The sequence below is a fragment of the Barbus barbus genome, assembly GCF_936440315.1.
Source record: "Barbus barbus genome assembly, chromosome: 44".
Classification (NCBI taxonomy): domain Eukaryota; kingdom Metazoa; phylum Chordata; class Actinopteri; order Cypriniformes; family Cyprinidae; genus Barbus; species Barbus barbus.
Window position 1 is genome coordinate 13,264,172 of NC_136722.1, and position 15,322 is coordinate 13,279,493.

The 15,322-nt window shown below is 35.7% G+C and overlaps 1 protein-coding gene across 1 annotated transcript in view; it reads right to left on the reverse strand.

The window, feature by feature from the left end:
• Window positions 1-15,322, reverse strand: part of LOC306862955 (contactin-associated protein-like 2) — a gene marked incomplete at its 5' end in the record, with an annotated part of 449,762 nt that overhangs the window by 244,538 nt on the left and 189,902 nt on the right. Inside the window, 3 exons of the mRNA XM_079406069.1 lie at window positions 1,878-2,062; window positions 3,208-3,411; window positions 8,844-8,991. Coding sequence (XP_079262195.1) covers window positions 1,878-2,062; window positions 3,208-3,411; window positions 8,844-8,991 — 537 coding nt within the window. The remainder of the gene's footprint in view (window positions 1-1,877; window positions 2,063-3,207; window positions 3,412-8,843; window positions 8,992-15,322) is intronic.

Genomic DNA, 15,322 nt, shown 5'->3' on the forward strand with positions numbered 1-15,322 from the left:
TCAACAAAATTGTCGATAAATGCAATTGTTTGTAAATGCAGTCTCCAGCAGAAAACGACTCACCGGTTTGGATCCGTTCTCGGCTCAATTAATCAGACACTTTCACTTTAATTGGGGTCAATTTGTCTTAGATCAACTGAGCTGTAACCATCTCTGTAGTATCCAACAGTGCCAGGAGCGTCTATGCTCAATTGAATAGATAAGCATTTGCTCTCAAACCATATTCTTTACGACGCTGAAAATCTATTTCCTATACATTCTTCTACAGAACTTGTTAATACGCATCATTTCTGTTTGATAACATTAATATCCTGCTACACGTTAATAGTGAGGATTAATCCTGTGCAGAGAAGCAGATTTGAAACGTTCCAGGCTGAAAAGAATGACAAGGGATAAAAATCCCACTGCAAACAAAGTTTATCATAATGTGAACCTTCCTGAGACAAAATGTCTTTTTTTTGTGACTTCACAGCTTTTTATCAAGCCTGAGCTTGAGAACTTTGGATTGGGTGACGACTGCAGTGTGACCAGAATCCTACAGAAATCCTTGAGATTTTGGAGATAATTACAGAACTTCTATTTTTGAGTCTGTTTACAGCCTGTGTGGAAATGAGTTAAAATCCAGCTGATGTAAAACTTAACCTACACAAGCATATGTTGTATTTTTGGGAGCTGGTGTCCAAAAGCAGGCTTTTTAACATGTTTAGAGAGATATTCTAATGACATAATATTCAGTTACTTACTTACTTATCCAAACCTACAACTTAACTTTATTTTCCATAAAATGTAATTAAATGGGGACTGGAGATGCCAAGTTCTAAATTTACCAAAAACACACACAATTAAGGAGTCCATGCTTTATATTGCAAGTCTTCTGAAGCCACACAATTGTAACCAACTGGAACTTTGTTTGAAAAAAAAGACGAAAATTACTTTCCCACTGCCAAATCAAATCAAATATGATGTCAGAAAAATTGCATCATGCAAGATTTTCACTGAATAATGACTTCAATTTTGGTCTGCTACCTCTCAAAGCTATACTGAATCATAATGATGCCAGAAGACTTATAGAGAGAAGTCAGGCTTTTATGATACTTTTTTTTATGTTTTTTTGTTTTTGTTTTGTTTTGTTGTGGTTGTTGTTGTCATTTTGCAGCTTGGCAGTCTCAGTCCCCATTTACTTGAATTATAGGTGAAACAACGTAGAGTATAATCCTCAAAAAATAAGTTTTTTTATTGTGTTCCCTGAAAGAAAAAAAGTTGTTCAATTTAGGTGCACTATACTTTTATCAGTAATACCTATTCAACCAGAATCACTAAATTTGTTATTTTGGTTTAAATAACAAAATAACACCAAACCATCATTATCTAGCATAAATCAGCTTGGACGAGAATTCAATTCCTGCTTATTTAAAGTGACAATTCTCACAATATTTCATATTCATTTTCATTTTGTGAGATAAATCTTTCTCAAGGACAATTAAATATTGTCACAGTTTATTTTAAGGTCCAATTCTCACCATTAACAAACCATTGACTGTGACTTTTGCTTCAACAACCTCCTAATTTGCTGCTTATTAATAGTTAGTAAGGTAGTTCTTAAGTTTAGGTATTGGGTAGGATTAGGGATGTAGAATATGGTCATGCAGAATATGTGCTTTATAAGTACTAATAAACAGCCAATATGTTAATAATAGGCATGCTAATAAGAAACTAGTTAATAGTGAGATTTGGTCCCTATACTTAATTGTTACCTTGAATACTTTTTTTTAAATGACCTGTTATGGGGAGTGACATTTTGAGCTTCAGCAACCCATAATGCACCTGCTTGTTAAATGAAGTTCAGAGCAATAAATCATTCACTTTCTCAGTCGTACCTCATAGTCCAGGTCAAGGTGGTCAAACTCCCCATTGGTGCGGAAGTGCTGAGTATGCTGATCAAGGGTGAAATTGACATTTCTCCTGTAGCGCTCAATTACTACAGAATGCCAATGATGATCGTCCAGCAGACTGCCGCTAGTCACAGATGTATGGCCCAAGATGGAGCCATACTGATTACTTCCTACAGTTTATTAGACATGGAAGACCATCGTTAATATCAAACACACAATATCTTCACCTTCACTGCAGAATAATTGATGGAAGTTCTGAACCCGTCTTTGCAAGGCATATGAGATGTTTATGTCCTTATGATATACAAGATAATGGGTTTTGTGTTTTACAGTCTATGAGTATTTCTTTTCCCTCCGGCTAGGTTTTTCTACAATGCGGGTCCATGAGATATTAAAGGGATAGTTCACGCAGATGGAAACTCACCCCCATGTTGTTTCAAACTTCTTATTCTTTGGAAAATTCAATGAAAACCTGTGGACCCCATTGATTTATATGGACAAAAACTATTGAAATATTCTTCAAATAATCTTTTGTATTCTACAGTTTGGAGTCAGCAAGAGTTTTTTGTTTTTGAATAATTTTTGATCTTCAAAAACACAGTACAAATGAAATATTATTGCAATTTAAAATAACTTTTATATTTTCATATATTTTGAAATCTGCTGAATTTTCAGTCTTCAGTGTCACATGATTCTAAAATGCTGATTTGCTGGTCAAGAAATTTAATATTAACAATGTTGAAACCCATTATGCTGTTTAATATTTTTTGTGGAAACTGTGATACATATTTTTTTCAGGATTCTCTGATGAATAGAAAGTTTAAAACAATAGCTTTTAGTTGAAATAAAACTAATTTGTAACACAAGCAAGTAACATAAATGATTTTTGATCAAATACAAATGCATGCTTGCTGAATAAACATATTAATTTATAATTTAAATACATAATTTATCATTTAAATAAATACAAATAAATAAATACAAATAAAAAGTCTTACTAATCCCTTTTTTATTACATGAAGGTGAGTAAAAACTGACAGAATTTTCTTTTTTTTCTTTTTTTCTTCTTTCTTTTGTTTTGAGTGAACTATCCTTTTAAATGTAACTTTTTTTTCTTTTTTTTACCAAAGAATTAATGAGGATTAAACAATTAATTAAAGCATTAAAATCAGAAGACAGCAGGTATAAAGTCAATAAATAACATGAAGAAATACTTACAGCAGCACATTAATGACAAAATTCACCCCAAGGTACACACAAGTGCACCATCATAAACACAACTGATATCTATTATAGGTCTCTATATCAGATTTACCGAGGTTTATCTGCAGCAGTAGCCGTCCTCTCCTCAACTCCAAGGTAATGTAGTCACCCTGTTGCCCCTCTCCATGCAGAATCACCCCTTCACTCTCTGATGTTTTAAACTTCAGGGCTATCACGTCCTTCAAAATCTTCATCTTCTTCATTTTGAAGCGGTAAGAGATCACCCCCTGCCCATCAAAATTAATCACATCTGCCCCTGTTGACGGGAGGAAGAAAGACAGGAGGAGGAAAAGAGATTAGCACCTCGGAGGTGACTAGGTGTCATACTCATTTTTGAGTATCATTCTAAATGATTGGTTGAGTGACTGTTCTATAGACTGCTTGGACAAAAGCATGGTGAAGTTCACAGATAAACTGCGGCTGGGATCAGGTGATAAACTACAGTGAGGAGGCAGAAAATTGCAGTGGGCTATTACCTGCTGACAAAGCCTTTCTGCTTATTGCGCAGTGGAGGAGGATTTTTGATCCCTGTCAAGGCTCGGAATGATGCATACCGGAAGTTATGAATGTAAATTCCTTTCGCGGCATCTCTCGCTCGCTCTCTTGGTTTCATCTCCTGCACTGACACCGCATAACCTTTGGATATATTACACAAGCTCACAGTGCCTGATGGCACTTGATTGCTTTGCAGACTGTCTTTATATCATTCAGAAGTCGTGTAAAATCTGTGATCAGCATGAGAAGGTAATTATAAAGAGAGCTACAGCAACCTGAGAACAGAAAAATACAGACGTCATCGTGTTCCCTTCCACCAATAAGATTGAAGTGGCGTGTTTATTTGCTTGCTTTATTGAGAGATTGATTAGGTTTGATTTGAGCTTAATTAAAATGTAAATGATGGTGCTGATTTTGCAGTAGGCTTGTGACTGCAATAACTTTGGACTAAGAGGGTCCTAAAAGGGTAAATACTCATTTTAATTTATATATACTATATATATATATATATATATATATATATATATATATATATATATATATACGCCAACGAGTAAGATATTTCCATTATTTGAATGGATCGTTCATACATTGCATGCATTCCTGAGGCATGTACAATCAATTTGCATTTATCAGCTTCCATTAGCAGTGTAAATTGCAAAATTACGCAACAACTGTTATTGTTCTACATGGACAAAGCAGGTGAAAATATGCGTTCAATGTAATCTGTCATGTACACAATCACCAGGGGATGCCTGTACTATGTTGCGTCTATTATGATTGTGTGTATGCTTCTGTAGAGTACAGTCTGCATGTAGAATTAATTCAATTCTCTCCATGCACCCTGCTGGGGACTGATTACTACACTAATGCATGAGTATGTGTGCTGTGTCTGGCCAGTTGCTCTTCCACTCCTCTTGTCTCTCTCTCTACATTGCCAATCCCCTTCACCTCCATCACGAATGCATTCATCCGTTCTTGCCCGATCAACAAGGACAGAGCACTGCATTCATTCTCATTCTGTGCTTCATCTCCACTGCAGGTCTTGCTTATCTAACTCCCATTCTTTCCCTCTATGCTTCCTGAGAAGGGCTATCTCTATTTCTTTAATACACATCTTATTTATTTTCACTCAACATTCCATGTCTGAAGAGAAACTGAATGGCGGAAAAAAAAAGGTCCCCAAAAAGTGCTTTTGTACTTATTAATATATTCCTGTTACAAAATTCTGTCTAAGAACATGGAAACTGGATATTAGCTGCTTCTGACTGGTCATTAGTTCGTTGAAGATGGTCCTTACTTGGTTCAAGCTGGTCATTACCTAGTATAAGATGGTTTAAGACAGTCATTGGTTGGCTTAAGCTTGCCATTAATTGGATTAAACGGGTTTAAGATGGTTATTATCTAGTATAAACTGGTTTAAGATGGTCATCAGCAGGTCATTGGCTGGTGTAAGATGGTTTAAGGTGGTCATTAACTGGTTATTTGTTGGTTTAATATAATCATTAGCTGGTTTAAGATGGTCATTAGTTGGATTAAACTGGTTTAAAATGGATTTTACCTAGAGTAAGATGGCTAATATGAATAATACAATTATTTGCATAAAAATTTAATTATGACAAAAGACAAAACATTCTAACAAAACATAATGTGAATGATTTTGTTAATTGAATATAATGATTTACCAAAATTATTTTGTGGTGGGCAGTTCCGAAAAAATATACAAAAATAATACACAGAGCCTTATTCAGGTCTGCAGTCAGTGTTATTTTCAAGTCAGCTGCTTTAATATGACCATTAACTGGTTTAAGATGGTTATAACCTAGGGTAAGCTGGTTTAATATGACCATTAACTGGTTTAAGATGGTTATAACCTAGGGTAAGCTGGTTTAATATGACCATTAACTGGTTTAAAATTGTCATTAGTTGGTTTACAACGGTCATTAGCTTGTTTAAGCTGGTCAATAGCTGGTTTAAGATGATCATCAGCTGGTGTGAAGTGGTTGAAGGTGGTAATTAACTGGTGCAAGCTGGTTTAAGGTGGTCTTTAGCCAGTGCAAGCTGGTTATTAGTTGATTTACTATGGTTATTAATTAGTTGTATTATAAGGTCATTAGATTGTTTAAGATGATTATCATTAGCTGGTTTAAGATAGTAGTTAGCTTGTTCAAGCTGGTTTAAGGTGGTCATTAGCTGGTTTAAGGTGGTTATTAATTGCTTTAAAATAGTCATTAGCTGGTTTAAGAGAGTCATCATCTGGTTCAAATTAGTTATAATCTCTAAAATGGTTTAAGAGAGGGGCAGTCGTGGCCTAATGGATAGAGAGTTGGACTTGTAACCCGAAGGTCGTGGGTTCGAGTCTCAGGTCCGGCAACCACGACTGAGGTGAGACCCTTGAGCAAGGCACCGAACCCCTCAACTGCTCCCCGGGCGCCGCATTGATGGCTGCCCGCTGCTCCAGGTGTACCTGGATGGGTTAAATGCAGAGAACGTCCCTTTCCCCCTTCCCCTTTGGGGAAGTCGTGGCCTAATGGTTAGAGAATTGGACTCGTAATCGAAAGGTTGCGGGTTCGAGTCCCCGGCCGGCAGGGATTGTAGGTGGGGGGAGTGAATGTCCAGCGCTCTCTCCACCCTCAATACCACGACTGAGGAGCCCTTGAGCAAGGCACCGAACCCCCAACTGCTCCCCGGGCGCCGCAGCATAAATGGCTGCCCACTGCTCCGGGTGTGTGTTCACGGTGTGTGTGTGTGCATGCGCATTTGTTCACTACTCACTGTTGTGTGTGTGCACTTGGATGGGTTAAACGCAGAGCACCAATTTCGAGTATGGGTCACCATGCTTGACAATACGTCACGACTTTTTTACTTTATTAGCTGGTTCAAGCTGGTGTAAACTGGTTTAAAATGGTTCAGGCTAGTTATGACCAAGTTTAAACTGGTTTAAGATGGTTCAAGCTGCTAATTAGCTGGTCGGTAGCTGGTGTAAGCTACAGTAGTGATTAGAAGGTTCAAGCTGGTCACCAACAGGTGTTTATCAATTTAACATGTTCATTTGTTCATTTTGAATGATCATTATTATCATTAGTAGTAGTAGTCTAGTATTATAATACTGAATATTAAATAACAAATGACAAATTAAAACAATTATTCATGCCCACCTGACCAAAATATGAATTCCTTAACAAGAGATTACAACAGTTTCTAGATAGCCCTTGTTGCAGGTCCAGCAGGTCAGTTTGATCCAGCTAATGATCGGTTTAGAACAGGAAAATACAAGCTACCGTGTTCTAAATAACAACTAACCAATATAATCTGGATTTTCCAGCAGGGGGAGAGTACTGTTTTTATTTATTTCACCCTATGCCCCCATAAACAAGCGTTTGGAGATGGCGGAATGTCTTTCTCGGTATCTGTGATCACCTGCACAAGATGATGAAGGAATATGAGCGGTTTCACCAGCAAGGAGCAAATGTGGATGAAACACTTTCTGACAGGAAAATCAGTGCAGCCAAACCCCCCTCTGCCTCTCACGAGTAGGAAAACAGCTTGAGGAATGATACGTATCTAAAGCTACTAGGCTTCATTCATACTTGTCATAAACACAAACATTCAGAAGAGCCAGGCGTCAGAGATTTATTCACACTATCTTTATTTCAAAGAAAGTATTAAAATCAGAATAAAAATGTCTTCCATACTGCATGTTTTTTCCATCTCAAGGATTTTATTTTTTCTCAATCAATAAATTAACAAATGAAATGTAGTAAGAAGTTTGAGAATCATAATTAAAAAAATAATAATTAGCAAAGATGGTTCTTCTGGTCTGGGGTTAAATGACAGACGATTACATCACTGTAATGAGAGAACTGTAATTCTTCTCAAACCAATTTATGGGGCGTTAATTGAAATCAAGATCAATTTGGCAACACTTAATATAATGAAAGTGGTGAATTTGTCAAGGCTACCTTCCATTTAAAAAAACAGAGCATGTTGGTGGTTTATAGATGTTTTTTTTTTCTTTTTTCTCCTTGCTAGTGAAATTACAATATAATAAAAAGGCTAGATTTAAATAAAAATGAAAAAATAATACCAATGAACTGAAGCAAGTAGAATAAAAACAATGCAATTAATTTACAGACATGACCTATAGGTGGCGCTCACTCTGTGAGCCACATTCAGATTTCAGGATGTTTTGACCTCACTGGAGACAGCTGCTCCAAAATACATCCACTCATCTGGAAAGCATTTCTGTTTAAATCCATGATTTGCAATGACTGATACCTTTCAGACAAATGAAAATCTAGCAAAGCTGTCTGTGTAAAATTATTAAATAAAATAGCTTATCCTTTAACCACAACATCAGTGCTGAGATTATCTTGTATATGTAAATTTGGTGTTCAGTAAGGACTTTGTTTGTTTTTCCATGCACCTTGTGAAGCTATAATACCACGCAAATGTAACCAGTTTCCAAAATTAACCATTTAAATTCAATTTAATTCAATTTGAATAACACTTGCTAAGTGAAAAAAAAAAAAAAAAAACTTGTATTCTATAAAAACTTGTATTATAAAGTTTCAAAAGTTTTTTGGACAGTTACAAATTTCCTGATTGGTTTAATAACAACTCATGTGAAATTTACACATTCAAAGGTTAAATATAAATAATTGTGAAGACCTAGACATTTGTCTCAACCCCAAAATATCACACTGAAAAATATTCTGTTTTATTTTACAGTGCACAGTATCAGTTCTCTCCTCAATTTTAGTTAACAGCAGGGTGTCATACTAGCAGACATCTCAAATCATGAAAACTTGGATTTTTATGGGATGGATAGCCGACCTTGACTTTCAAAAAAAGTTGTGTCAGCCAATTTCCCTTAATTGTACCGGGATCTTCCCGAATACATATCGCATGTCTTGCACTGCATATTAATCACTCTAGTGATGCAAAAAAGCTTAGAACCAAATTTCCTCACCATGAAAAGAAACTCTGAATAGATAAAACTGTCAGTTTTATACTGAGAAATGTTAAATCTATAATAAATATCAGGCTATTAAAAAAATAGTAATAGTGCAGTTATTAGGATGAAAATACCATCAGCCTTCAGCATCATGTAAATAACTTCCTTATGATGCCATCTTTGCTGAAATTTACTCTATTGGATGATACTAATGTGACAGAGCAGAGTCAACTTACAGTACGGGCACCCGTAGATCTCGAACCTGAGGCCGATCCGTCCCTCTTCACTCCAGTCTAAAGGAATAATGCGCAAATAACGGGCCACAGCCGGGTTTTGCAGGTCATGCCGAACCACACTCTCTGTATTGGAGTTACCTGCAAATGCCTGCAAGAAAGATGTGAAATACGTCACTTGACTTGTTTCAACTTAAAACTATGGAAGCCTGTTTATGCCACTGAATAAAAAAATAAAACCAGGTAATAGTGACTTTTTTTCTCATAATTGCGAGTTCATATCTGGCATTTCTGACTTTTTTTTCTAAGAATTCTGAGATATAAACATACAATTGCACGAAAGTCAGAATTGCTAGATATAAACTCGTAATTCTTATTACTTTCTTGCAAATGCGAGTTCACCAGTGTTGGGGGTAACGCATTACAAGTAACATTCCGTAATAATATCACTTTTTTCAAGTAACTAGTAAAGTAACGCATTACTTTTTAATTTACAAGAAACTATCTGAGTTACTGTTTCAAAAAAGTAACACCAGGTAGTTTTTTCCCCATTTATTGACTAACAGTGCACTGTGTGAACATGCTGTTACTGTATTTCTAGACTAAATGTGAATGTGCATTAATTCATCCCACTCGCAAAAAACAGATTTAGTATTCATTATATGAATTAAAACAGTGTAATGCAAACTCAGAATATGACGCAAACTGCAATAATTAAATATGTTAAACAACACAAATGTATCTAATCCCATTTTATTAACCAATGTCTTTGCTGCTGAGTAATTAGTAAGGTTGAACCTGCTTTGATGATCCAGTTCAACCTTACTAATAAGCAAAACTGACTTTAGATAAACTAACAATTGTGCTTCATTGTTTTTTTTATTGCCGAAGAGTGTTAAACCTTCTTCTCTTGCGTTCTACTTTACAGACCTTTACTTTTCCTGCAGCCTGAGGTTTATTCATTACACTTTTTGGTGTGAAAGGACTTTTACATTTGCTATAAATAGAATTTATTATATTAAAAACAAACAATCAAGCCCTGCTCATATTTAAAAAGTAACGCAAAAGTAAAGTAACGCATTACTTTCCATAAAAAGTAATTAGTTATTTTTTTAGGGAGTAACGCGATATTGTAATGCATTACTTTTAAAAGTAATTTCCCCAACACTGGAGTTCACATCTCGGAATTCTGACCTTTTTTCTCTGAACTGTTTTTTCATTCCATATCTCACAACTCTGACTTTAAAACTCACAATTGTAAGTTTATATCTCACAATTCTGAAAAAAAAATTCAGAATTGCGACTTCATATTATTTTTCAGAATTTAAGTTTAAATCTTGCAAGTCTGACATTTTTCTTATAATTGCAAGTTTACATCTCCCCATTCTGACTTTTTCTTGCAGCTGCGAGCTTATATCATGCAATTCTGAGAAAAAAGTCAGAATTGCGAGATATAAACTCACAATTGAGAGAAAAAAGTCAGAACTTTGAGATACAAAGTTGCAATTACCTTTTTTATTTTTTATTCAGTGGCAGAAACAGGCTTCCATATAAACTTAAAAAAAAAAACTATTTTGCAAGCACTATCTACAAACATAAACACACTTCCAATAATTGCTTATTGTTACAATAATAATAATTGTTAATGTTACTTCTTCCCCACAATTTCTTCAGTGAAACAGTCAAACAACAGATTTGTGTCATATCTGGTCTAGTGTGGTTTTGAGTAATTTCATGAAACTCTCTACTGTTCTCTGTCAGAAGCTGTAATCACCGGACAAAAAAACTTGAAGCGACATGTAGGTGGAATCAAGTTGCACGGCTCTGTGGTTCACGTTGACCCTATGCAGCTTCTTGTGTCACGCAGAGCAAGAAATTGATGCAGTCTGTCATTGAGTGGTGGGGAACTTCAGTCGCCAGATAGACCATGTGGGATTGGCGATAAGAAGCTCAATGCCACCAAACTGGAGTGATGCGGATTACAAAACTTGCACTTCCCTTCTAAGGAAACCACTATTATATGGACTTTATTGTACAACCGGGGATTTCTTTTCAGGAACATGCTGAACATGTCAATAGTGGAGGCTACATACGGTGGTCTGACTTTAATGTTTGAAGTGCTGATTACTGTGCTCTGTAGTGGCCGACTGGGGAGCGTTCACTTCATTTTTCATTGCGAGGAGAGAAAACCGAGTTGTTTTGTGAGGATTCAGGCGACAGTGTTTTATAGGTGGACCTCCTGGGCACAATGATTAGGCTATTCAAACCCGATCTTATGGCAATTCATGCATATTTTATGAGGTCATTTTTGCTAAATCATACGTATTTTAAGAGTTCCCCAATTCGTATGAATTCTTACCAGAGGTGGGTAGTAACGAGTTACATTTACTTTGTTACATTTACTTGAGCACATTTTTTGGGTAACTAATACTTTTAGAGTATATTTTAAAATGGGTACTTTTACTCTTACTCAAGTATATTTTTAGTGAAAAAAACGGTACTTTTACTTCATTACTGTGGGCGACTCTCCTCTCGTTACTGTATCTGAATGCAATGCAAGTTAAAAATGCTTCAGTTTATTCCAAACGCGCCGTCTACTTTTCTCTGGGCAATGAACGATGCCCATTCGCGAATGATTCATTATTTTGAGTCGATTCTGTTTAAAGGCTTTATCAAACCAGTTGGCAAACCAGTGAATCGGTTCGCGAATCAGTTTGAATAATTCGTTCAGTTCCCTGCCGCACGCGCTGAGTCTCTGAAGCGGTTCTCACTCAGATAACAGAGAGTTTAAGAACATCAAGAGCGATGAAGACGTGGCTTTGGATCTACAGTCAATTGAAAGCAAATCTGCAAAGGCTTGTTTGCTAGAGCTATATGAAGATCTTTTATTAGATGTGCTGTCTACTGTGCTGTGTCTACTGTGCTGTGTGCTGTCTACTGTTCCACAGGTATAGGCCACGATACCACTATGACATTACCAGTTTGTACCTTACATTAAATACAATGTATAATTTATACATTAAATAAGCTGTCACAGAGTATGAAATGAACACCCGCGGAACCCGCGTTAGCTCTGTGCAGCGGCGCGCGACCTGTTCCAGACACAATTTTCATATTTTTACAATATTTACGCTTACAAAAATATAGGCTACATTTGTTTACATTTTGCAGAACAGAAGATCCGTCAATATGCATTTGTTTCGTTATGTTCAGAGCAGTCATGTGAGGAGTTTTCAGAGGTTTCAGTGTCAGAGATTATAGAATAATACATAATTAATTTACTTTAAAATATAATTTAATTCAGTGATGCAAATCAGAATTTTCATCAGCTGTTACTCCAGTTTTCAGAGTCATATGATCCTTCAGAAATCATTATAATATATCGATTTATTACCAGTGTTGGAAACAGTTTTGTTGTTTAATATTTTTTGGAACCTGTGACATTTTGTTCAGGATTCTTTGATGAATAAAAGCTAAAAAGAGCAGCATTGATAATAAATCAACATATTGGAATGATTTCTGAAGGATTATGTGACACTGAAGACTGGCGAAAAAGGCTGATGAAAATTCTGATCTGCATCACTGAAATAAATTACATTAAAAAATAAAACAAAAATAAAAATATTTTGAACGACACACATAAATGTAATCTATATATCTAAATAAAAATAGACTATATTCAGTATCTATATGATCCAAAGTAACTAGTAACTAAGTACTTGAGTAGTTTTTTTATCCGATACTTTTTTACTCTTACTCAAGTAACTATTGAGACGATTACTTTTACTTTCACTTGAGTAAATATTTCTAGAAGTACTTTGACTTTTACTTGAGTACAGTTTTTGAGTACTCTACCCACCTCTGATTCTTACGGATGACCTACCCCTAACCCCGGCCCTAAACCTAACCATCACGCTTACCCGCCCGAGAATATAAAGTATTTGACAATAGTCTTTTGGTATTTGAAACTGTGTTTAAAAAATACAAAATGTATTTTATATCACTTAAATAAAAAAATACATATATTTAAAAAAATAATAATACTATTTTTTTATAAAAATTAATAAATCGTCGGCATAATTTTCTGTTAAAAATATTCTCATGTGAAATATATTTATTGTGAAAAGCACTATACAAATATACAACCAGAGAAATGTTTGGAACAATGAATTTTTTTTATATTTTTGAAGGAAGATGCTTATGTTCAACAAAGCTGTATTTATTTAATTTATATTGTGAAATATTATTATATTTTAAAATAACGTTTTTTGTCGCTTAATATTTTGATTCGATAAGAGACTTCTTTCAAAAACATCTTAATTATTCCAAACTTTTGACTGGCAGCAGACATTTGGATTTAACTGAAAGTGTTTCTCTAATACTCTTAAAAATAAATAAATAAATAAAAAATACATAAATGATAATAGTCTAGCCCCAACAGTGTCACTGTGTATCAACTGTTTTTGCTCTCACTACATCTCATAGCCCTCAAAGGCAATAAATAAATAAATAACATCTTAAATATCCGCTGACCTATTTTTACTTCCATTGTGTTTAGAAAAGCTGATTAATCCGCATAAATCTGCATTACTTCACCCGACAAAATCCAGGCTAAAAGTTCTGCCTTCATGACCAGAATGACTCAATTCTGTCGCAGTTAATTCCAGATCCAGACCTTAAACAGTCAGCGAGTGTGTAATTAGTTGGCCAAATACGAAGTCACCCTGAGAGCTTTGCTGCCTGGCATGTTGTTTAATCAAGCACCTTCACAAAGACCTGACGGAGATAGAGGCTGTCATTCATTAGTGGAGAGTCCGGGTTTAGGCAGGAAGCCAGCTGTAACTATCATAAGCGGCACATTCACTGGTTTCCCATGGTATAATTAAAGTTGCTTTTACTTATTTTGTGTCAAAGCTCCAGGGTCTCTTCTTTCTTTAACAGCTTTGAACAGCCATCCTCTCTTCACACATTTCTCACTCTGAGAATAGCAGCAAGACGCTGTTCTGAACTTTTCTTCAGCAGAAATAAAAGCCGCCGGTCTAGAAAACAAACATGCTGGAATCATTACAAGAGCAAATTAAGTGGAGCGTAGAAGAATAAAACAAGTTGACCTTACAACAATTCAGCAGACACGCTAGTGCTCTAACCATCATAACAAGAAGAAAACATGTTGATGGCTGTTCAAAATCGATGATTTTCTTTTTCTTTACTTGAAATTGTTAGATGTATGCGTCAGGCATGGGTGGGAGTCTTTATATACCAGTTTTGCATCCTTCTTCCATGACAGTTTAATATATAGCTGTTGTTGAATAATGGTGGATTTGTGGACAGCTGCCAAATATAACATTAAGGTCTTGCAGTTGTTGTCACTGTTGTTTTATGAAGCCATTCTTTTGTTACATCAAGAAATCTATTGATTTTGTAATATTTTACTTTAAGAGTACGGGGAAGCAGGAAATCTTTTCTGGTAACCTTTCCTACTGAAAATCATCAGAACAATCCATTAAAGCTAAGTACATGACCAAAGCAATCTGAGAAGGTCCTAAATCAAAATTATAGTGAATCACGCAGCTGTCACACATTGCGATCTAACGCATTAATCTGTTTGAAGTTCATATCACATTTTGAATGGCTAATTATTATGCAAATACAGGTTCAGACATTGTTGGTGTCTTGACTGATAAATTAAATTCCATAAAATTCCACATCGTACTTACATATATTACAAATAATACAATGCTGTTTTTTTGCAGTCATATATTTAAAATAATAATAATAATAATAGTAATAATAATAATTATAGGCTTTAGTAAAATTATATATATACAGTTGGGCAAAAGAGTATTTAGTCAGCGACCAATTGAGCAAGTTCTCCCACTTATAAAGATGAGAGAGGCCTGTAATTTTCATCATAGGTACACTTCAACTATGAGATACAGAATGGGGGGGGGAGAATCCAGGAAATCACATTGTAGGATTTTTAATGAATTAATTGGTAAATTCATCAGGAAAAGAAGTATTTGTTCACCTACAAACAAGCAAGATTTCTGGCTCTCACAGACCTGTAACTTCTTCTTTAAGAGGCTCCTCTGTCCTCCACTCGTTACCTGTATTAATGGCACCTGTTTGAACTCGTTATCAGTATAAAAGACACCTGTCCACAACCTCAAACAGTCACACTCCAAACTCCACTATGGCCAAGACCAAAGAGCTGTCGAAGGACACCAGAAACAAATTTTTAGACCTGCACCAGGCTGGGAAGACTGAATCTGCAATAGGCAAGAAGCTTGGTGTGAAGAAATCAACTGTGGGAGCAATTATTAGAAAATGGAAGACATACAAGACCACTGATAATCTCCCTCGATCTGGGGCTCCACGCAAGATCTCACCCCGTGGGGTCAAAATGATCACAAGAACGGTGAGCAAAAATCCCAGAACCACACGGGGGGACCCAGTGAATGACCTGCAGAAAGCTGGGACCA